The 24,785-nt window shown below is 42.0% G+C and overlaps 1 protein-coding gene across 2 annotated transcripts in view; it reads right to left on the bottom strand.

Annotated features, from left to right (window-relative positions):
* alg8 (ALG8 alpha-1,3-glucosyltransferase) overlaps positions 1-20,522 on the bottom strand; it is a 34,877-nt gene extending 14,355 nt beyond the window's left edge. Inside the window, exons 1-5 of one of the 2 annotated variants that reach the window (XM_084324595.1) lie at positions 20,430-20,520; positions 10,766-10,844; positions 9,706-9,899; positions 8,100-8,209; positions 916-983 (exon numbers count right to left, since the gene is read on the bottom strand). In XM_084324595.1, the coding sequence (XP_084180721.1) occupies positions 916-983; positions 8,100-8,209; positions 9,706-9,899; positions 10,766-10,844; positions 20,430-20,518 (540 nt within the window). In that variant the 5' untranslated portion in view covers positions 20,519-20,520. Of the gene's footprint in view, positions 1-915; positions 984-8,099; positions 8,210-9,705; positions 9,900-10,765; positions 10,845-20,429 lie in introns of both variants that reach the window. The other variant, XM_084324596.1, reaches the window with a different exon arrangement.
* Positions 20,523-24,785: the final 4,263 nt, after the last annotated feature.

Genomic DNA, 24,785 nt, shown 5'->3' with positions numbered 1-24,785 from the left:
AGTCGAACTCGTGTACCCCAGATCCGTGACGCGCACGGTTGTCCCCGACGCCGAAATAGCGTTCGAGGTACACGGTGAGCTACTGGAGCTCCCCCCATGTCGACAGTTTTACGTTGCAGTTAAAGGGGAACTATTTTACTATTTCTTTCACTATTTGGGCACTTTTACACAATTCCTGTGAGTCTATGGAACACCTCTGTAATATATATATTTTTTTTATTCATTGTTTTGTATTTCTAATCAAGTCCTCAAAAACAGCATTTTTCTACCTCAAGATTTCGAGCTGTTTTGCAGCCGCAGCTGCAGGTGCCACCTAAACCACTGTGTGGCCTGCGCCGCCTGCTGAACATTAACATGCAGCAGTGACTATATGACATCACATATAGGCACATTTTCAAACGACTCAGTTCAGTGAGGGTGAATATTGTGAGAGGAGAATTGGAAGAATGCGCCAATATGAGAATTTTGAGACATAGATCATATTAATATAAGTTCACATAGCTAGGAAACAATGCTAAACACTCAAAAGGGCCATTTATAAGATAGTTCCCCTTTAAAAATAAAATAAAAAATTTGATAAAAAAAAAGAAACGCAATATTCACGATATATCGTGTATCGCGATACTATCGTATCGCGGCTCAAGTATCGCGATAATATCGTATCGCGAGATCTCTGGCGATTCCCACCCCTAGTGGTTAAGGAGGCTACATATTTGTTTTCTACTGTTGTAAAAAATACCCTGCGTTTTGTGCCTAGTGAAACTTGTTCGCTCAAGGCATACTTCTGGTATCGCAAGAGGGCTGACTAAGCATGTCTCACCAGAACATTTAAGGGCAGAGCAGTAAAAGTGAGAGGGTGCGTTGATGCGTTGTGGCTTTAATAAAGATGGCCGAGATTAATGAGTGAGTACATACTTGTAAATGTCTGGCTACTGAGAGCAGGAGAATACCAAATAATAATCCATTGTACTGGAAATGAATATCTGGTGTCAACATGTCAAGGCTTTTAACGTTTCATTACACCAAAAACAAAGATCACACCTCACAAATTACATACTCCTGTCATTGGCCTTAACTAAAGCTCTGGCATTACAACTGGAGTTGGCCCTGTGGCAGAATAGCCCCCCCCTCAAACAATCCCACATCCATGTTTCAACGCCCATTCTATTACCATTCATCTTTCGTCTCCCACCTGCAACCCCCTCGAGCCCCAAACCATGCCCCCCTCCTCCTCCTCCTCCCCCCAACTCACCCCCCTCTGGGCCACTCTACAGAGAAAATCCCCCTCTCTCCCCTACCACACTACAGAAGACCTTCTGTATTGTCACAGTGAAAGGGTTAACCCTTTGGTAGTGTGGTTGTGAAAGGGTTAAGAGAATACATGTAAGAGTAACTCAACAGCAACTCCCTCCAACCTAACAAGGCCACTGGCCATGACAACATCCCCTCCAAATTCCTCAGAGACTCAGCAGCTGCCATCACCCCAGTCATCACACACATAATAAACCTCTCCTTAAAACAGGGACACGTCCCCAATGACTTCAAAATTGCGAGAGTGACCCCCCTGCACAAAAAGGGCAGCAAATTAGACCCAGGCAACTACCGCCCTGTTTCTATTCTTACCTCCATCTTGAAAGTCATGGAAAAAATAGTCTACGAACAGGTGGAAAAATACCTAGCGGGAAAAAATCTAATCTACGAATTCCAATCTGGCTTCAGAACATCCCACTCCACTGACACATGCAGGGCTGTACAGTGCGAGATATATATCGCACATGCTACAGCAACAGCGGTCTGAGCGATGAATGGATTTACTTCAGTAGCACTGGTGCGATAGGCATTCAGTTCATATCGATACTCTTATTTTGAAAATCCTGTCGTGGGTCTCATTTCCGCCTAAGCGCAGCTCCAGCTATAATAACTATGGCTCCGGCAGCTAGCAACGCTCAGTTCATATCGATACTCTTATTTTGAAAATCCGTGGTATCGTGACTCATATCCGCTCCACAGCACACAACAGTAGTCATCTCAGTAGCGTCTGGAACACGGACATTGCAATATAGCAAGGCTAGTGTGCTTATTTCACAACCCAAAACAAATCCCTGCCGTTTTATTCCGCAGGGTCAAATGCATAGAACATGCTTTGCAGCTTGGCTGGCCGTTCACACTAATACAATTGGCAGTATTAGAGGGTGGGAGAAGCTGGAGGGGTGGGTCCGGGTCGTTGTAAACAGCGACTCCTACAGTTCGGTCGGGGCGCCTGCTAAGCGCGGATAGGACCCGAGTGGGATAGTGTGATCCTTCCACACACTACACCCTCTCAGAGAATATCCACGCTGCCAGGTGAAAAGAAGCGATGATTGGCTGGACGTGTGTCGGAGGAAGCACGTGGTAGCCTCCACTCTCCCAGACCGAGTGCGCAGCGACCAGGAAGGGGACTGGGAATTGGCATAACGACTAACATTGGGATGGGAGAAAATCAGAGGAAAATGGAGGGGGAAAAAGATCAATACAAAAAAAAGAAAAAAAAAAGAAAAAAAAGGAACATGCTTTGCAATCCTCGCCATTCCTTTATGACCACGTCGTGTTTAAGACCGGAATTAACGTCCCGTTAGCATAAGCTAACTACAAGCTAAAACCCTGTTCAGAGCGACAGAGAACAGCAGAGTGGGGACTGGGAAAGAGGGGGGGGGGGGCATTCTCCCTTCTGTGTGTGTGCGTTTGAAAAGATATGATAAAGTCAGATGAGTATATTATATTGATAGTAAATGTACTGAGGGTGGACAGATGATGTTAATATTTAAACATAAAAAATACAATACATAATAAATGTATGCATGATCATCATGCAACATAAAACAATTGCAGGAACGGTTTGGGAGAGGAAGGGGTTTTAGGTTGCGTGTTCCAAAAAAAATTTACTTAAAGTTTAAAGCTCAATATATCAAAACGTGGCACTTTATAGTGAACAGGAGGTCTATTTGTATTAAAAACAATAAATAGGTTTTCATTTAAATGTCTGGAAGAGCTAAAATTTTTTTTTTTCAAATTATATTTGTTACCTTTTGAGTTGATCTAAATGTTACTGATTGTGTTAAATGGGCTTATGATATAATCTCATATCGATTGCAGGCACCTGCATTGTATCGTATCGTGGCAGATATCGGCAAATATCGTATCGTTGTCCAAAGAATCGATATCGTATCGTGATGAAACTGGTGATTCCTACCCTTAGTAGAGTCCATACACCCAACACCAACTCCCATAATTCCTTACACGTAACGTGTGTCTGGCTGTGTGACGTCAACTTGTCAGCATGAAAATGACAGCCAAACATGGCACTGCAACTAAATAACACAAATACAATAGGCACATTTGTGACTGTTACAAATATAACACGTTTTATACTTGTGCTACAAGATTTTGGCCTGTGCTACAAAACTATCAACCTCTGTAGCACCAGTGCCATGTGCAAAAAAAGTTTACGTATAGCCCTGCACATGCCTTCTCTATTTGAACGACCACATCAAACAAGAGGTGGATGCGGGCAAATACTGTGGCATGGTCATGCTGGACCTACAAAAGGCCTTCGACACTGTCAATCACTGACAGAGTGGGTCTGTCACTGACGCCGGGGCAGCACGCACGCACACATACACACAACATTCACTCATCATATACATTCATACATAATCAAACATGCATACATATCCATTAATCTAAGCATACATGCATTTATACATACATTCATATATCCATTCATACATATATTTATTTATTGTTGTCGTGTTGTGTTGTGTATATATATTTATTTATTGGGTTGTGTATATGTATTTATTTATTGGGTTATGAGGGTTTTGGTGTTGGAGGTTGTTTTTAGATAATGTGTGTATAACTATAGGAAACGGCAATTCATTTGATGTGTAGCACCTGTTTTAGTAATGGTAATTAATTATGTGTGGCACCTGTGGAGGGGAAGGAGTGCAGGTGTCATAAGGGCTGCGTGCCCAAGGTTCTGGGTTCTTGCCCTGCACCAGTTGCAACGTAGGTGACTGAGGGAAGTGCCGTATGTGTCTGTTAGTCTGTTTGTCTCTGTGTCGGGGCTTCACCAGACAAAGGTTGCTAAAGATGAGTAACTAGGGAAGTGCCGCGCAGTAAGTGTCGTCTATCAATATGACGTTATTGTGGAGCGCATATGATAGACCAGGTAGTATTTTGTTATTTTGTTAGTTTGTTTAAGTTACTTGTTATTGAGATGTCACCTCTGCACCTTGAAGGCTGGGAAATAAAAACAACACCAAGACAATTTTTCCGACTACGCCATTGTTTGTGGGAGTTTTTTGAGGAGTCTAGAAAGAACCCCGTCACAATCACTCCATTCTGATTGACAAGCTAAAAACAATTGGTTTTGATAGTTCATAAGTGAGCTGGATGCAATCCTACCTTGTTGAGGGGAGCGAACAGATGGTGGAGGTAAACGGGTACTCTATCCCCCCCCCCCCCTCACAGTGAGCTGTGGTGTTCCACAAGGAAGCATACTAGGACCGCTACTGTTCCTAATTTATGCAAATGACATGTCGTCAGCTTGTGACTGCAACTTGTTCTTGTTCGCGGACCACTCATCCCTGCTGGTCTCTGACAAGAACAAGTTACAGGTTGGAAAAACCCTCAGCTCAGAACTCGGCAGAATCTGCACCTGGCTCGCTGATAACAAACTATCATTACACCTGGGTAAAACAGTCCATTCTCTTCGGATCAAATAACAAACTCAGCAAGACCGACTGCTTCTCAGTTACAGACAGTGGGTGACAACCAAATCCATTCCGAGACAACTCCGAGACTGACTAGCATCGCACGTAACAAGTCTCAGGGCTAGATCCACAAAGAATGGATTGCACGGTGCTAATTGCACCCTTACTTACAATTCATGAAAATAAAAATGATGTAAACAAGATGAAAGTCTTTCTCTGGTCTCTCAGTGTTCATTTTGGCAGCTATTTTCATTTTAGTTTTAGTCTTAGGGCATGCGTCCACTTAGCTCACATTTCCAGCTGAAAAACGCTGGCAGTGCGCCGGCCCGGTAGTGGTGGGATGAAGCGCATCTTGTAGCGAGATGACAGAGAGAAAGAAATCTAGCGACCGCCATCTTGTTATCGTATTTTACTGCCGTGGTTTTGCACATATAGCATATTTTAATACACTTTATTGTATATTAATTATATATATAGTTATTGCCTGACACCACAGTTCGCCCTTTGCTTTTTATTCGCTTTTTATTAGTGTATTCGTGTAGTTATTTGTGTATTTGTGCCGTCTCTTGTGGGCAGACAGGCAGGCAACTCCGGTGTCAGGTTACAAGCAGAGTGATATGATATGCTGTGATTGGTTGTCTGAAAATGCGCTGAGCGCATCACTCTGAAAAGTTCAGAAAGTTTTAACTTTAAACGCTAGGTGCGGCCGCACAAAAAAACTGAAAAAAGAAGCCGACTGCAGCGCATTTCCTATAGGCGGCCGCATAAGCTCCGTCCTCATTGGGAACAATTGACAAAAGACGCTTGCACCCAGAAATATGCGGCAGGTGGATCCAAGCCCTAAGTCATGTGTCAAGTGCTCCTTTTTCGTTTATCATATTTAGTCATCTTCATTTATTTTTCATTTAGTCAGTTTTAGTCAACTAAATGTCTGAGCATTTTAGTCTTAGTCAGTTTTTGTCTCAATTTTGTCTTTTTTGTTTTAGTCTAGATTTTGTCGACGAAAACGGATGACATTTGTCCATTTTTAGTTAATGTACTAATTTTTTTTTATATTATATAAATTATTAAACTTTTCTTCTTTTCTTTTTTACAGCTACTGTATGCTGTTTTTTAGTAATAACTAGAAAGTAATGGTATTTATTCAATAACAGGTGATTGTATACATTAGTATTAGTATCATTAAATGACAACTATGCTTCACCCACGGAAAGGTTGTTGGCACATTGGTTCCACACGGACATTATACGTTGTTGCACTTGCTTCCAGAAGGCTCCGGTTCAGTCAGCTAGTAGCAGAGGCTCTGTTGTGATTTTTAATGCACAATAAATATTCAACATTCTCTTTTGAGACTCCACCTCAGACTCTTATCATTTGGCACTAAAAGCTAAACATTGTCACCGGTATGGCTGTCCGCAACATGTCATTAATTGTGTGCGAGAGGTCAGTTAGCCACATTAGCGTGAGCTAGGTTAGCCAGTTAGCGTGAGCTAGATGGAAAGAATGTAACGTTACTGGTGAAAAAGTGATTTACCTTGGAATACTCCTTTGCCAACTTGCTGTACTTTTCTTGCAGGTCTGCAGCTGGATTATGAATAGTCCCAACTTTAGCCAAGGTAACGTTAAAGCTAAAACTAGCTTTTCAAATAGCTCTTCAGCTAATGCTAATAACAGAGCTCCCCGTCACACTGCTCTGTCGGGACGATGGCATTAAGAAAACTTATTATTTTGTCTTGTCTTGTTTTAGTCAACAATATCAACATACATGAAGAGAAATTTCGTCCTGGTTTTTGTAAATTACATTTTTGTGTCCTCAGTTGTGGTCAACGATATTTAATAAACTATTTAGTCTCGTTAGCGTGACATGGTCTTCAATAACGTGATGTCACGTCTCGTTGTCGTCATGAAAAAACCCTTTGTTGACGAACATCTTTCGTCTCCATTTTAGTTGACAATTAACACTGGTCTGCATCCCCTTAACAATTGTGTGTATTGAGCCGTACTGTACCCATTCTGCAATTGTTTAATTTCAGCTCAGTGTAGAGAAATGCACCGATACTAACAACCGCCTTACTGCGCGCGTCTATGACGACACTGTTGACACCGCGTATCCATGACACGCGCGCCCCACGAAAACACTAGTAGTTTTGGGGGCCTACCACCCCCACTGAAAAAAATCCTAGGGGAAACACTGAAGATGAAATTACATACCTAGGTTCCATCTTAGAGGCAAATCTTTCCTGTGACAAAATGGCATCAAATGTAATAAAAAAAAGTCAACCAACAAACTAGATTCCTGTACCGGATCTCCTCTCTGGTAAACAAGAATACCCTGAAGACTCTGGCAGGAGCACTCATTCAAGGGTACTACGACTATGCTTGCACCTCATGGTACCAAAGCACCTCAAAGCCGCTAAAAACAAGCTTACAAACATCACAAAACAAACTGGTCAGACTACTACTTGACCTTACTCCTAGAACCCACCTCACCCCTGCCCACTTTGACTACCTAGGATGGCTTAGAGTAGACGACAGAGTACAGCAACTTGCAATGGGCCTGGTCTACAAGATACACTATACGACTAAGGTACCCATGTACATGTCAAAATACTTCCCAAAGGTCAGTGAATACCACGACCACAACACCAGAGGGAGCTCAACAAATCATGTTAAACCCAGATTCGGCTCAAACAAGGGACTAAACACGTTTCGCAATTATGCCACATCAATGTGGAGCGCCCTACCCAAAGCTGTAAAGGAATGTGAATCACTACCCACTTTCAAAACCACTCTCAAAGAGCACCTATGGGAGACTGCAATTCGAAACTGGCCCCTGAAAATGTACAGTAAATGTCCTAACCCAATAATACACGAGACCCTCTTCTTGGGACCAAGTAAGGTTGTCGATATTCCAATGTACAGTTTTGCTTGTACAGTTGTACAGTTTCCCCCACCCCACCTACCCAACCCCACCCCCCCACCCAACCACCTCCAATGTACAGTTCGCCCCCCACCCCACCTACCCAACCTCCTCCAATGTACAGTTTCTACGTCAAATGTATACTCTCTTTTTTAGACTATTTTGGTACACAAACAGTACTGTATTTGTAAATCTGGTATGTCATAAATGTATAGATGTAGCAGTACTGTCTATCTGTATGTCATATATGTTATGATGAATTGAAAATGGGGGACCCTGATGTAAACAAGACGAAAGTCTTTCTCTGGTCTGCAACCCCTTAACAATTGTGTGTATTGAGCTGTACTGTATTGTACCCATTCTGCAATCTGTTAATAATGTTTTCAATCAATCAATCAAGCATGTATATATACAGTAATGAAGGATACGATCAACAATCATGAGGCCAAAGTTCCACATGAGAAGAACAGCCAGGATGAACCCCGGCCTCCCCAGGAGCTCCCTGGAGCCTTTCTCCTCTCTCACACTCCTGCAGCACCTGATGGAGATAACAATAGGTCAAACATCACCCTGAATCTACACCGGAAACATAACGTAAGCAGCGCGTTTTAGTTCCGTTACCCTGAGACTAGACTAGAAACGTAACGTAAGCAGCGTGTTTTAGTTCCGTTACCCTGAGACTAGACTGGAAACGTAACATAAGCAACTCTTTTTTAGTTCCGTTAACCTTAGACTAGACTGGAAACGTAACGTAAGCAGCACTTTTTTAGTTCCGTTAGCCTGAGACTAGACTGGAAACGTAACGTAAGCAGCACGTTTTAGTTCCGTTAGCCTGAGACTAGACTGGAAACGTAACATAAGCAGCACTTTTTTAGTTCCGTTAACCTTAGACTTGACTACGTAAGCAGCGCGTTTTAGTTCCGTTAGCCTGAGACTAGACTGGAAACATAACGTAAGCAGCTCTTTTTTTTTAGTTCCGTTAACCTTAGACTAGACTGGAAACGTAACGTAAGCAGCACGTTTTAGTTCCGTTAACCTGAGACTAGACTGGAAACGTAACGTAAGCAGCACGTTTTAGTTCCGTTAACCTGAGACTAGACTGGAAACGTAACATAAGCAGCTCTTTTTTTTTAGTTCCGTTAACCTTAGACTAGACTGGAAACGTAACGTAAGCAGCACTTTTTTTAGTTCCGTTAACCTGAGACTAGACTGGAAACGTAACGTAAGAACCACGTTTTAGTTCAGTTACCCTGAGACTAGACTGGAAACGTAACGTAAGCAGCGTGTTTTAGTTCAGTTACCCTGAGACTAGACTGGAAACGTAACGTAAGCAGCACTTTTTTAGTTCCGTTAACCTGAGACTAGACTGGAAACGTAACGTAAGAAGCACGTTTTAGTTCCGTTACCCTGAGACTAGACTGGAAACGTAACGTAAGCAGCACGTTTTAGTTCCGTTAACCTGAGACTAGACTGGAAACGTAACGTAAGCAGTGCATTTTAGTTCTGTTAGGCTGAGACTAGACTGGAAACGTAACGTAAGCAGCATGTTTTAGTTCCGTTACCCTGAGACTAGACTGGAAACCTAACGTAAGCAGCACTTTTTTAGTTCCGTTAACCTTAGACTAGAAACGTAACGTAAGCAGCGCATTTTAGTTCCGTTAGCCTGAGACTAGACTGGAAACGTAACGTAAGCAGCACGTTTTAGTTCCGTTACCCTGAGACTAGACTAGAAACGTAACGTAAGCAGCGTATTTTAGTTCAGTTACCCTGAGACTAGACTGGAAACGTAACGTAAGCAGTGCATTTTAGTTCCGTTAGGCTGAGACTAGACTGGAAACGTAACGTAAGCAGCATGTTTTAGTTCCGTTACCCTGAGACTAGACGGGAAACGTAACGTAAGCAGCACGTTTTAGTTCCGTTAGCCTGAGACTCGACTGGAAACGTAATGTAAGCAGCGCGTTTTAGTTCTGTTACCCTGAGACTAGACTGGAAACATAACGTAAGCAGCACTTTTTTAGTTCTGTTGTGACTCACTCTTTGACAGCGTAGATGAAGATGACATCTGTGAAGATGACAGAGAGTCTCTGGAAGAGGACGGTAGCAGGGCTGGCGTGGTTCAGGTTCTCCACAACCAGCATGTCTTTATCAAAATGCTGGGCCACATGAGACAGGCCGTACTCAAACCATGCAAACAGGGGAGGGTAGTCCAGCGTCCACTCTGATGTGTTCTGGAGAGAGAGAGAGAGAGAGAGAGAGAGAGAGAGAGAGATGCACAAATATATAACAAAACCATTAAAACATAGCTATAGAGAGAGACATCATCTTTATTGTTCTCTAGGGCATATTGGGTAGACACACTGGCTAGTATAAACAGTATATGCATGGCAAGACACAGTGGATACAAACGAAGTAGAAAAGGTGCCACATTACCATACATGACTACCATCAATAATCATTATCTAATTTTCCAAAATGATATTAATCGGTGGCATATCAAAATGGGATATATGTGTAATATATCTATAGGCTATATAAATAAACAAGCAGGGCAGTTAAAAAAGGGTTTTTGTATTAAAGAGGAAGGACTATTTAGCAATAATGGGGAATGGATGATATAATGCAAATCTTTACGTGCATTTATAGAGGAAATACATTTTCATGTAGTATTTAAAAAACTAAGTTTATTATGTCACATTGAAATGAGCGGTAATGAGAATTAGAGTAAATAATGTTGCACTAGAGCACCAGCACATCATTTATCCAATCAGGTGCATTCCACATGGAAAATGGGAAGTGGGGGATGCATGCACACAACATGTAAACATTAATTTCAGACCCACCAATTTTTTTTTAAATGATAAATTCATTAATCAATGTTTGTTGGGGGTAAAAGCAATAATCTTATTCCACACCTTTCTAAAAGCTCAGTGGGTGTATGAGGTAGCTTTGAGAATTGCCATATAGACAAGTGAACCAGAATGGATGTTCCATCAACACTAAGTAGCCTAAATGGAAATGTGTTCACATTTTGAATTGGAAGTGAATTGATCCCAACCCTGCTACCACCAACAGTAATCCCTTACATAATACAGACCTCATAATACCACCTGGACACAGGAAGGCTGTGTGTGATGGCCAGCCAGTTCCTGTGCACCTCAAAGTCTGTGGAATGACTGAGACAGACACAACATACTGTAGGTAAAACACAGGCACACACAGACAAACAAAAATATACCGGTCATCCAAAGAGGAATCTCCCCTGGCTAAGGGAACTATTGGGCTTACTAAGCTTCAGGCCAAGGGAGATGTTAGGCTCAATAGGCTTCAGGCCAACGGGATAACAGGGTATTTGCAGGTTTCAACAAGTTCAATTTTAAAAGGGGACATGCATTATAAATGGCTTTTTTCTGTGTTTAGCATGGTTTTATAGTAATAGGGGTTAGTATCAATGGGTCTATGTCGCTAATTACCATATTGACTCATCAGTCTAGTCTCTCGAGTTCACGAGATCTTCCCTCACTCAACTAAGCTGTTCTGATTTGATGGTTTTACTGACGTTACTGCGACTCTGCGAGGGAAAGAGAGAGATAGAGAGGGAGAGATAGAGGGGGACCCGTCTGCGTGTGTGAGAGAAGACGGGTCCCCCTCTCTATCTCTCCCTCTCTATCTCTCTCTCTCCCTCGCAGAGTGTCACGCAGCGTTTACAGTGCTCCGTGCCTCCCTCTCTCTATCTCCCTCGCAGTCGAGCACCAGCATATCACTGTAATATCTTTGCGCATGCTCCCACGCGCACGCCCGTATTCCGATCCGTACAATAATAATCACAGGAGTATATATTGTCATTTGAAACAAGTTACCAATGCATTGTCCCGTGGGATTATGCCCCCCTGCGGCAAAATTAATTAGTATCCCCCTCAGTCTCTCTCTATCTCTCTCTGTGCCAGTCGCAGACTGTGTGGATGACTGTCACTCAAAGTGCTTATGGGCGGAGCCAGGCCAACACAGCCTGAAATCGAAAATGAGAAAAATTTGGCTTTTGAGTACTTCATTAGAAATATAAAACAATGCATTTTTTTGAATAAAAGCTTACAGATGTGTTCAATAGACTCACAGGAATTGTGTAAAGTTGCCCAAATAGTGATAGGAATAGCAATGCATGTCCCCTTTAACACTGAGTGCCACGGACGCTTTATGTCGTTAGTTCAGTGTTTCCCACAGGATTTTCAGAGACTATGGGGGGTGTAGGGGGGTCCGGGGGCATACCCCCCCGGCAGGCCACGTGAGCGGATCGGCGCGGGCGAGAAATCCGCTCTTCGCTCTTTAAAGCTTGGTCCGCTCCGCTAATCGCTCATGTTGACCCCGCCCCCAAGTCGCTCTCTGCTCGCTCACCGCTCACCTTCGCCACATCGATCGGCAGATTTTTATTTTTTTTTGGTAGCATGGTGTAAATTAGCTCAAACTACAACAGTCTACACCCCCTGGGCCCCTTAACAATTGTTTGTATTGAGCCGCATTGTAATTGTACCCATTCTGTAATGTTAAATAACGTTGTTTATCCATTCACTAGCTCTATTAAGCGATGATAGCTAGCCTAGCCACAATGCTATGGTCGCTGCCATTAACGTTAGCATGTAAGCTAACGACAACAACAATGGCGTCAACTTTTTCTAACATCCGTGAGTGACAAAGCCTGAACAGGATATCACAGGTTCACCCTTCTCATTGGTTGAAAATGGCCTTCATGTTTGTACATCGCCATCTGTTGCTTTGGCATTGTACTACAGTACATGTATATTACATCAGTGTTAAACCACTGTGTGAGCGGCCCGGAGCGGATTGGAGAGGAGAACTCTCCATTTTAAAACCCACTCCTCGCTCACGTCAAAACCGCCCGCTCCGCTCCCCGCGCCGCTCACGCTCCGATCACGCTCCGATCCGCTCACATGCACTGCCCCCCGGATATTTTTTTGTGTGTACATTTTAAAGTTAAATGCATCAATCTGGTGCACTTTGAGAGCAAAATAAAGAGGCTAGATTCTATGATGAACTTTGTGCTCAAAACACAAAATCGACTAGACTAGTGCTTCCCAATCCTCTCCTCGAAGCACCCCAGCCGTTCAATGTATTTGTTCAATTCCACCACCAGCACACCTGATTCAACTTAACTAGCCCTTTATTAGTTGAATCAAGGTGTGCTGGTGGTGGAATTTAACAAATACATGGAACGGCTGGGGTGCTTCGAGGAGAGGATTGGGAAGCACTGGACTAGAGCAGGGGTTCCCAAACTTTTCAATCCGCGACCCAAAAATAACGGGGTCAGAGAGCCGCGACGCCCACTATTATAGGAGGTAAAAAAAATGTAATACATTTAATTTTTTTTATAAATGGAAATGTATGGTTGAAACATGCACACGTTCAAACGCACACACACTAATAGGCATTGGAGGCTTTTAACCAGGGCCGGACTGGAGAAATCATTCAGGCCAGGAAATATAGTGCAAAATATAGCCCCAGTCAGGCCACTTTTTAAGCAGGGGGTCTGGGGGTCCCCCACCAGGACATTTCTTGTTACAAAGACTTCATTTCCTGCATTCTGGTCCAGGCATTTTTTTTTATTTGTACCCTTTAAATGCCAGTGTTTGTGATGGCATCACAAATTATTGTTAAAAAACAGGCTAGCATATGTATGATTAGCAACAACACTGATTTTGATGGATTTTCAGTTTTTTTGAAGATTGAAAATAAATAATTTTTTTGGATATATATTTTTTTTAATCATCTGGCGATAGATTAATGCCAGAGGTCTTGCAGCACAGCCGTGTACCAGCCTATTTCAAATATGCCACTGGATTCACTTATGATCAATTCAATAATCTATGTACTGTGTTTAATATACCTAGCAGTGAAACAGCACAGCAAACTACTGTAGCTGGTACTGTAGCTACTACTGTAGATGGTACTGTAGCTGGTACTGTAGCTACTACTTAAGTAAAAGTAGAGAACTATTTGATATTGAATGTACTGTAGTGCTGAGAGACGGGAGTCTGAGGCGATGTCCTGAAGTCGTTCAAGTCGAAGGTAACTCCTTTAATATTCATCAGCACAACTACAAGATACAATACATTACTAGAAAGCTAAACAGAATGCTTAAGGCGAGACACCCCAGGTGAATAGTCAAATATACTTTGTTTGTTGATTTTGAGATTTTGTTATATTTTGCTTCCTAAACATGTCTTCTATGAAACTAGTGACAATAACACGTCAATAACGCACATTTAGTTGTTTATTTTACTTCATTTTGCCTTATTGCATCCATAAATGTGCACATATTTAATGGGGAAGTGCCTCATTTGCATATATAAACATACATTTCATAAAACTTGCAATATATTTTTTCTTAGTTTATATGTACATAACAAACTGGGAAAGTTTCATAGTGATATCTATTCAAATATGTTTTGCCTATTAGGGGGTACTACACTGTACTACACTGTTTGTAGCCTGTGTGTAGTTCTGTTCAGTTCAATAACATCATTATTATTATTATTATTATTATTATTCAGTTATCAGGCATGTGTTTAGGTTGTCTATTACTAATGGTTTGATTAGGTATTGTGTTTGTAAATATCTGTTTAAAAAAAATAAGTATGGCATTTTACAATACAGAACTTTGAAGGCGTTTTCCCAAAAATTAGTTTTAAGAGTTTTTCCTCATACTCTGAGCCAGAAATCTCCACTTAAGTAGCACTCACATACACCAAACCTTCCAGTTCTATTCATATCTATGTTCTGAAGGTATTTACAGAAGGGTTTGTTGATATCGCATTCATACCCTGATTTATATCACATTTTATTCCTAAAAACATGGCGAAATATGGAATTTTACCATAAAAATGTACTGAATGGAGTATTTTCTGATTTATGGAGTGATAAAAAGAGATATCCAAAATCCCCTCTGTAATAACCTTTGGCTCTAATATGTCAACAAAATGAAACTAGAATTTTGAAAATGGCTTTATCCAATGTTCAGATTTCTGTCCTGGAATTATATGCAAATTAGTGCATATTTAAGTAGATCATGCCTCATTTGCATATTTAAACATACAATTTCAGAAAACTTGTAATACAAAAAAGTCTTGTCTTAATATATGTAATCAACTGGGGAAGTTTCATTGTGATATCTATTAGTTAACTTTTTTACCCTATTCACCTGCAGTGTCTCCCCTTAAAATAGGAATGTTAGAGGTTCTAGAAGGTTCTACTATGACATCATCACCAACGTTCCAGAATGATCGGGCTTCGGGCAGAAAACTAAGGTTCTAGAATTATCTGCCATGACATCATCACACACGTTGCAGAATGTTGTATGCTACATCTTTTTTGGGGAGAGGCTCAGATAAATGTAGTTGAGTAAAATGTACAATATTTACTTTGAAATGTAGTGGGGTGAAAGTACAAAGTTCCCTATAATGAAAATACTCAAGTAAAGTACAAGATACAAGAACATTTATTTAAGTGCAGCCCTGACAGGAGGCTGAAGTCCTTGCTATCATGGCCGACTTGTGAGGCTAATAGTGTTTGAAGAGTTTCATTCCAAAATAAGGCTTTAAATTAGTAATGCAGTCAGTAGAGCAGCGTTTCCGTTAGAACATATTCGTGCCGGTCTGAGTGTCCTGCAAGATTTCTATCACCGGACATATTCGAGATATTCCGGTCAGAGTTTTAAACAGCAGTCTATTATAATCACATTTTTATGAGCTAACGAATTCCGTTATAATTGGACATGTGTATTAATTACATCAAGCGAAGAATGAGAAATTGATTTGCAGAATCAAATTACTATCTCTCGCCTCTCAAGTTAGTGCGATACGCTACCAGCATCAAGCTCCCGCCCCGCAGGCTCCCGCTGCAGCAGCTCTGTCACACGCACCCCCAAATGAATCTCGAGTCGACATCGCTTCACCTCGTTGTATCAGACACGTCACACATATCATAATGTTCAACTTCACGTATACAGTCATTAATATATTCCAAATAAATTAAGTCCCTCGATACTCCGTGCTGCTGCTGACTTGAAATAAAATAGACCGCGTATGTGGGCAGTCGGTCCGACACTAAACAGCAGTCTGTTATAATCACATTTTTATGAGCTAACGAATTCCATTATATTGGACATTTGTATTAATTATATCAAGCGAAGAACTGAGAAAGCAGAGAGACGGCAACATTATCGTGGTTTGCGTGACGACTCTCTCCACCTCGCAACGACTTATTTGCAAAGAGTATGGCGCTGCAGAGAAGCTGATTCAGTGTTATTGGCTCTTTTCTGGGAACCGCACAGCAGCGCCCCCCACCCAACATTGGCTGAAAATGGCTGAATTGGAGTACTGCTGGAATACTGCATTGTGCTGATAGTGCTCTGGCTCTGCAGCTTCACAAAAGTTCGCACACCCAGCACTAAGCTCTCGCTGACGACGTCGTTGTCATTATTAGAAGCAACGAGGAAACAAATGTAATGATCGTTTCGTTCATCGCATAGGCTATTTAATTTTAGCCTATTTTAATACAATTCAAATAATCAAATTGTGCTTAGACTCAGGGAATTATTTTCACCGGACATTAAGACCGGAGAGAGTAAATATGTCGGACTTCAACAGATTTTGCCGGTCAAATACCGGTAATTACCGGCTAACGGAAACGCTGCAGTAGAGTGCAGACTGCATCCAAGGCATACCAATCTCTCCACTTTGCTGTTACTTTCACATTTTACTGGGTAGATGAAAACAACAGTTGCTGATATTGCAAATGTCAACAGACCAGGCTATTAATCCATAATGGAGGTACTAGAAGAAAGGTTACAGGCCAGGTAACCAAAATCAACATGTTTCTCCTTCCAAGAAGTTGCCTTTGAGAACCAATGGTTCTCGAGCCGTAACGGCACATGGGGCAGGAGCCTATCTCCTGTTTCCGTAGCGTGAGGCAGCTTGATGTACAAGTACACCCCTTGGACATGACGCTAGTATGTCGCAAGGACCTCCCCCCAAACCAACCCTTGATGCAGAGTGTCAAGCAGGGAGGCTATGGGTACCATTTTTAAATAGTCTTTGGTATGACTCGGCCGGGGCTTGAACTCCCAGCCTCCCGAACTCAGGGCGGACACTCTACCCACAAGGCCACTGAGCCGGTCTCCTTCCAAGGGTCATCAATAATCACAGCAAATGTTGTGACTATGACTAACGAGATTGACAATGTAGAGGATGTGCATCCAGCGATAACATTTTTATTCGATTTGTGAACTATGGGTCTGGGGTTGGGACAAAATGTATTTGAAGCCTCGTCACAGCATTCATTTGGCTACAAGAATATAATGTTAAATTACCATAGATTTATCACAACAACACATGATATTGTTCGCTATTCCAGCACTGTTTGTATTTTATATCGTACATCCATTTGTGTAACTGTAAATCCATGTATATTTATTGTATATATTAAAAATAGTGGCTATTTATGTACACTTTAGTTGTGGGTTTTCTTTTCTAATCAGAGTGATCTATCTTGAGAATGTGTTTTATATGCATTTATTTATATTTATATTAAATATAACTTATACTTAGTGTTATAAGAAAAGCTATGTCCTGTACCCATATACTGTGATTTACAGGTATTTTGGTAAATGGTAAATGGCTGTATTTATATAGCGCTTTTATCCAAAGCGCTTTACAATTTGTTTCTCACATCTTACCCATTCACTCACACATTCACACACTGCCGGTGGAGGCAACCATGCAAGGTGCCAACCTGCTCATCAGTGTCTTGTTCAAGGACACTTCGACACGCTGCCCGGGAGGAGCGAGAATCAAACCGGGAACCTCCGGATTACCAGACGACTGCTCTACTAACAAGCCACTGTCGCTAGAGCTGCCGCGGTATTGATTATTTCCTTACCGCACAAATTTGCAAAATATTTCCTACCGCCGCGGTTATTACCGCATGCACACAAAATTAAAAAAAAAAGTTTGAATGCATTTTTTTTTTAGTAGTAGTCTACTCTTTATAGCATATAGCCTGCCTCTAGTCTAAATGTCTATTTTTAGAGGATGACTTTGCAGCATGAATATTGTTTGGGATTCGGCAAGCACGCATTAGTTATTGAAAGTGAAACACGGATTCGAATTTTTCCCCTCTGGTCGTGCGCCGTTCACTCTGTGTCGCGGTTACCCCTAACCCCCCCCCGACCCTTTCTTATTATTATTACTATAAAGTTACTACTTTATAATAAAGGCATTCGTTTTGTGGCATTAACATTATATAGTTATACGTTCAATAACATCAGCGTATTTACCGGACAATAGCAAGGCAAGCAATACTCTATTCATATCTCAGTTCCTTTCTTTGCTCAGAGCGTGCTGAGTTGTCCCATTCTGCGGTCTGTTAATAAAGTTTTCAATCAGACAAGTGTATAGAACGAAGGGCTTTTATTATAACATTCGTTGCAGACAGTAAAATCATTATGTCTCGTTTAGTACTCCTTAGGAGCGATGTAGTCCACTCCGGCGGAGAGTTAAAGCTAACGTTATTAGCCGTGTTGTGATGATCTGACATTCAGGAAGTAAAAACCTAATACGCGCTTGCCGATTGGTGGTAACACACTGCATGACGCTACAACGTGTGACGCGTCTCTCTTCTGACCAATCAGTGGTCTGCAATGTTTCACGTGACTTTTCTGGTACCCAATAGGGTCGCTTGGAACCTCGATAGATGAGTAGGGTATATCTGCAGAGCCGCAAGCCCAACGAGAGGAGGGTAATTTATTATTATTATTATAAAAAACAGCGGTGACGCGGTATTCAGCCTACTCTGCGGTGGCCGTGATGTAACAGCGATACCGCGGTAATGCGGTAATCGCGGCAGCTCTAACTGTCGCCCCCTATTACTAGGTCTATTTTATTATTAGGTATTTTTACTTTGGTCTCTATAACTAAGTATACATTTATATAGTTAATGTAATCAATCATTTGACTTGATGTACACTAGAATGTGCAGCATACCATTCTCTGACGTCTCACCCCTTTATGGAGGAGGATTGTTGGCATATTTACCTGGGTCAAAAAAGAACCAACATAGCATGTTTACAAAAGAGGTGGATTATTCTGGTTGCAGAATGACAGCTCTCACTTTTTTCCTCATTCTAGTGACTAGTGACACAACTGTCTGGTCTAGCTCGTATACGGTGTTGGACCACTAGCCTAAACTAAATGTATCAGCAATAGTAATCATGGATTATAGTCATAGTTCTTGTAATCTTCAATCAAGTCAACTGTAAGTAATGCTTGAGACGTTATCTATAGCTAATGCTTGCATCACCATGGAGGTCTAAGGTAAATGTGTATCTCATGAACGTACTTTTCCACTGCATATTGTAACCCTCTCCGTCTGCTTCTAGATGAAATATTTGTGTTATCTTTAAAAAACAGGTCTATTACCTGCTGTGGTAAATCTCCCGCGGCCTAGCCCCTTTCGTGACTGTGAAGCAAGGCTTGCATCACAGTCAGGAAAGGGGCTGCCTGCGGCCATCGTCAACAGTCATTCACGGTCGACTTTGTTTGTCCGACTTTTCAAAGGGGGCGTGGCTGAGTTTTGGAGAACATCTGATCTGAGGTAAGGAATCTATTTTACCAGTATTGGGATAATCAGAGCTGTTTTCACCTATATATCAACATGTCCCATATGTGTGTGTGTGTGTGTGTGTGTGTGCGCTGATCAGGAAATGAGAATAGATTTTCAGCTCGCTTCTCTAGCGGGCATAATTACACATAGTGTACTATTGATAATCTAGCGTTTATTTGAAAACGATTCATAAATAGGCAGAAAAATGACAACGTTTTTTGTGTATTCCAGAATATTCCAGTAAATGCCGTTTATCACGGAATCTTTATATTTTCCTGAAACTTTCAAGAAAACGAGGGCTTTTCAAAATGCTATAAAACGGAAATGAAAAAAACAATCAGTTTCGACAATGTTGACTGCAAACAAGTCATTGATAAGCGACGGGCAGATTAGACACAACCATAATTTTAAGACATAGATTATGTGTTCAACCATGTTAACCAGTGGCACTGATAGAGTCTGACCTTTTTAATACCAATTTCACAACCATACTAGTCTAGTATAAAGAAAAGAAAACGCATAGTGACACATGCAAGCGAGAGAGAGAGAGAGAGAGAGAGAGAGAGAGAGAGAGAGAGAGAGAGAGAGAGAGAGAGAGAGAGAGAGAGAGAGAGAGAGAGAATGTGTCCACAGCTAGCCTACATCCTTCTCAACTCTGCTCTGTGTGCAGCAATATTATATCTAACGAGTTGCCAATGTTATGTGTTACACAGCTTGCCATTAGTTACCTAATCATGAAATCAAAGCTATGAATAAAATAGTCAATGTGATGTCACTGTCAAATAGTCCAATACGATATATGTTAGATTATAGATCATGATACCATCCAGGTACAATAGGAACAGTTGGGTGCTTTTGGAAGGTTATTGTTGTCACTTTGAAACAGTCTATACTTTAGAAAGTAGTAAGTATGGCAGCATGTTGTTTATGGTGAGGTTGCAAACATTGATGACACAGATAGCTCGCTCGCTAGCTGCTGCTCTTGCAAATTCGAACGCAACTACCAAAACAAACGAATGACGTTGAGCAACGAGTTGTACAATGAAGTGCAACAACAACAACGTCACCGCAATGCGTTTTTCACTTACTATGCGTTTATGAAAAGACATTTGAAGAAAGAAACTCCAAGTGCTAAGGCAGGGAACCAGCTCCAATCCCCCACTGTGGGCGCCGCCATGACAGCTGGCTGACGTCTTGTGAACGTGAAACTTTATTGACACTGACAGTCAGCACAGCCAATGGCATTGGCGTGTTAAACTGCGTCAAGCTATCTTAATACAGCGTGAATACAACTTCCCGTCGAGAAGTTTGGCCTTCAAATTAAAAGCACTGACATTGACACAAATGCATTATTGCTTTGGATCAAGTAGCTGGCAGTGAAGCAAAAATAAACATAAACATAAAACATAAACATCACAACAATAGTTTGGTGAAACTATAGAGTGTAGATAAACGTAATTTTCAAGCAATGGAGGTCAAACTCAAAGCAGTGTAACGGACGCTTCACACTGTATCCTCAAAGAACACCAACCCCCCACCACCCCAGCCAACAGCACACTACCTATGGAGACAACAGCTTGCCCCCCCCCCTCCACCCTTGACCATGACTAACAGCCAGATCAGGAGGCAGCTCTCTCCAAGATCAGTGTGAATAAGGCCAGGGCATGTGGTGTTCCACAAGGAAGCATACTAGGACCGCTACTATTCCTAATTTATGCAAATGACATGTCGTCAGCTTGTGACTGCAACTTGTTCCTGTTTGCGGATGACTCAGCCCTGCTGGTCTCTGACAAGAACAAGTTACAGGTTGAAAAAGCCCTCAGCTCGGAACTAGGCAAAATCTGCATATGGCTCGCCGACAACAAACTATCATTACACATGGGCAAAACAGAGTCCATTCTCTTCGGTTCAAATAACAAACTCAGCAAGACCGACGGCTTCTCGGTTACAGTGGGTGACAATATTATCACAAGGAAAGATGAAATTACCTACCTGGGTTCCATCCTAGAGGCTAATCTTTCCTGTGACAAAATGGCATCCAATGTAATAAAAAAAGTCAACCAACGAACGCGATTCTTGTACCGGATCTCCTCTCTGGTAAACAAGAATACCCTGAAGACTCTAGCAGGAGCACTCATTCAAGGGTACTACGACTATGCTTGCACCTCATGGTACCAAAGCACCTCAAAGGCACTAAAAAACAAATTACAAACATCTCAAAACAAGCTAGTCAGACTACTACTTGACCTGACTCCTAGAACCCACCTCACCCCTGCCCACTTTGACAACCTAGGATGGCTTAGAGTAGACGACAGAGTACAGCAACTTGCAATGGGCCTGGTCTACAAGATACACTACGCGACCAAGGTACCCATGTACATGTCAAAATACTTCCCAAAGGTCAGTGAATACCACGATCACAACACCAGAGGGAGCTCCACAAATCATGTAAAACCCAGATTCGGATCAAACAAGGGACTAAACACGTTTCGCAATTATGCCACATCAATGTGGAACGCCCTGCCTAAAGCTGTAAAGGAATGTGAATCACTACCCACCTTCAAAAACACTCTCAAAAAACACCTACGTGAGACTGCAATTCGAAACTGGCCCCTACAAATGTCCTAACCTAGTTGTACAGTAAATGACCAAGTAAGGCTTTGTCAATTTTCAAATGTACAGTGTAAAATGTGTGTGTGTCCCCTTCCCAACCCCCCCCCCCCCCCCCCCCCACCTCCAATGTACAGCCCTCACCCAACCCACCCAACCCCACCCCACCCAACCAACCTCCTCCAATGTACAGTTTCTATGCCAAATGTATATACACTCCTTTTCTGGACACTTTTGTATCACAAACAGTACTGTATTTGCAAATCTGATATGTCATAAATGTATAGATGTAGCAGTACTGTCTATCTGTATGTCATGTATGTCATATATGTTATGATGAATTGAAAATGGGGGACCCTGATGTAAACAAGTCGAAAGTCTTTCTCTGGTCTGCATCCCCTTAACAATTGTATGTATTGAGCTGTACTGTACTGTACCCATTCTGCAATCTGTTAATAAACTTTTCAATCAATTCAATCAATCAATGTGCAGGGCAGTTGGCAGCACCGCTTCAACCTCTCCCTGAGGCTGGAGAGGGTGCCCCAGCTCTGGAAGACCTCCTGCATTGTCCCAGTGCCCAAGAAAGGACACCCTAGCACCCTCAACGACTACAGGCCAGTCGCTCTGACACACGTCATGAAGACCTTTGAGCGGCTGGTCCTGGAGCACGGCTTGGTGGCCTGGATCACGGACTACCTCACTGACAGACCGCAGTACGTCAGACTGCAGGGCAGTCAGTCGGATGTGCTGGTGAGCAACGCCGGCGCCCCCCAAGGAACTGTGCTGTCACTCACCCTTCCCGTTCACCCTCTACACCTCCGACTTCTGCCACAACTCAAGCGGGTGCCACCTGCAGAAGTTCTTAAGACGACTCCTCCATTGTAAGTTACATCACTGACGACAATGAGGAGGAGTACAGAGCCCTGGTGTAGAGCTTTGTGGGGTGGAGCGATAGCAGGCTGTTCTTCCTGAGGAGACTCAGGTCCTTCAACGCGTGCAATAGACTGCTGTAGTCGTTTTACCAGTCTGTAGTAGCCAGCGTCCTCTTCTATGCTGTGGTATGCTGGGAGGGGGGGCTACATCAACTCAAGGGACACCAACAAACTGAACAAGCTGTCAAGTCAAGTCAAGAGTTTTATTTGTCACGGCATACAAGTATACAATGAAATGCGGGGGGTCTTGCCCGCAACGATGTGCAATACAGTAGTACAACATATAATAGAATCCAATAGACAACATTGTGCAATAAACAGGTAACATAGTGGGACATCACGGTATTTGTACATAGTTATTTACAGAGCATGGAGGACATGCTAGGTCCCTTGGTAGTGCAATACACTGTTACTATTCTATTTTTAAAGTGACCTTTCTTTGTGGCCATAAGTGTGGGCGTGTGCAGCATGAGTGAGTGCTTTCTCATGTTAAAGTGGCTGCTAGTGTGCGAGCTTGCACAGCGTGTGTGTCGTGTGTGTGCTAAAGTGTGCTTGTGTGTGTAGGGTTCAGTGTTCTGTGACCCTCAGTGTTCATTGTTCAAGGCTCTGATGGCCTGGGGGAAGAAGCTGAGCCGAAGCCTCTCTGTCCTAGTAGCTGGTGTTCGCAGGCGTCTGCCTGACCTCAGCAGCTGGAACAGGCTGTTATTGGGGTGGTGAGGGTCTTTCATTATTCTGCAGGCTCTGGATTTGCACCTCTTGTTGTATAGGACCTGCAGGGGTGGTAGTGCAATACCCGTGGTACGCTCGGCTGAGCGCACCACTCTCTGTAGGGCCTTCTTGTCCTGTGCCGTGCTGTTACCATACCAGGCAGTGATGTTTCCAGTCAAGATGCTCTCTACAGCTCCTGAGTAGAAGGACTGGAGTATCTTCCCAGATACTCTGAACTTCCTTAACTGTCTCAGGTGGTAGAGGCGCTGCTTCGCCTTTTTTACAACTGTGTCTATGTGTGTTGACCATGTCAGATCCTCTGAGATGTGGACCCCCAGGTACTTGAAGCTGCTCACCCTGTCCACGGTAGCCCCGTTTATCCTCAGTGGTGTGTGTGTCTCCTGCTGTCCTCTCCTATAATCCACGATCAGCTCCTTGATTTTACCAAGGAGCTGGTGAGGAAGGCTAGCTCTGTGGTGGGAGTCGAGCTGGTCAAATTAGAGGTGGGGCGACAGGGCCTTCGCTGCAGCTGCCCCCACCCTCTGGAACACCCTTCCCATCCATATCTGTCATGCAGACACTCTTTCATCTTTCAAAAAAGCCCTCAAAACCCACCTTTTTACCCTTGCTTTCAACCCATGAACTCCTTCCTCTCCACCTTTTATTTATTTTATTTATTTTCTCTCTACTAAAACTGTATTGTATTGTTTGTTTTGTAAAGTGTCTTTGAGCATTCGGAAAAGTGCTATATAAATCTGATGTATTATTATTATTATTATTATTATTATTAAACCTGTTAAACCCTAGCCACATTTTCAGAAAATTCGCCTAAAAGTACATACCCAAGTAAATGGAAGATTGCTCCACTTCTACAAGTGCCATTTGCATATTATTGGTATCTAGGGACATCTATGGACATCAAATGTATTCCCAGTGTCAGAAATATTGTGTCTGTTATTATGCTTGAGTAAATTGTAATGAACCAAAGGAGAATATAAATTATTATTATTATTATTATTATTATTATTATTATTATTATTATAATAATAATTATTATTATTATTATTATTATTATTATTATTATTATTATTATTATTATTATTATTATTATTATTATTATTATTATTATTATTATTATTATTATTATTATTATTATTATTATTATTATTATTATTATTATTATTATTATTATTA

Source organism: Notolepis coatsorum (assembly GCF_963971535.1).
Source record: "Notolepis coatsorum genome assembly, chromosome: 1".
NCBI classification, from domain to species: Eukaryota; Metazoa; Chordata; class Actinopteri; order Aulopiformes; family Paralepididae; genus Notolepis; species Notolepis coatsorum.
Note: the sequence above shows the minus strand (reverse complement) of the source record. Positions and strands in the feature narration are given on the sequence as shown.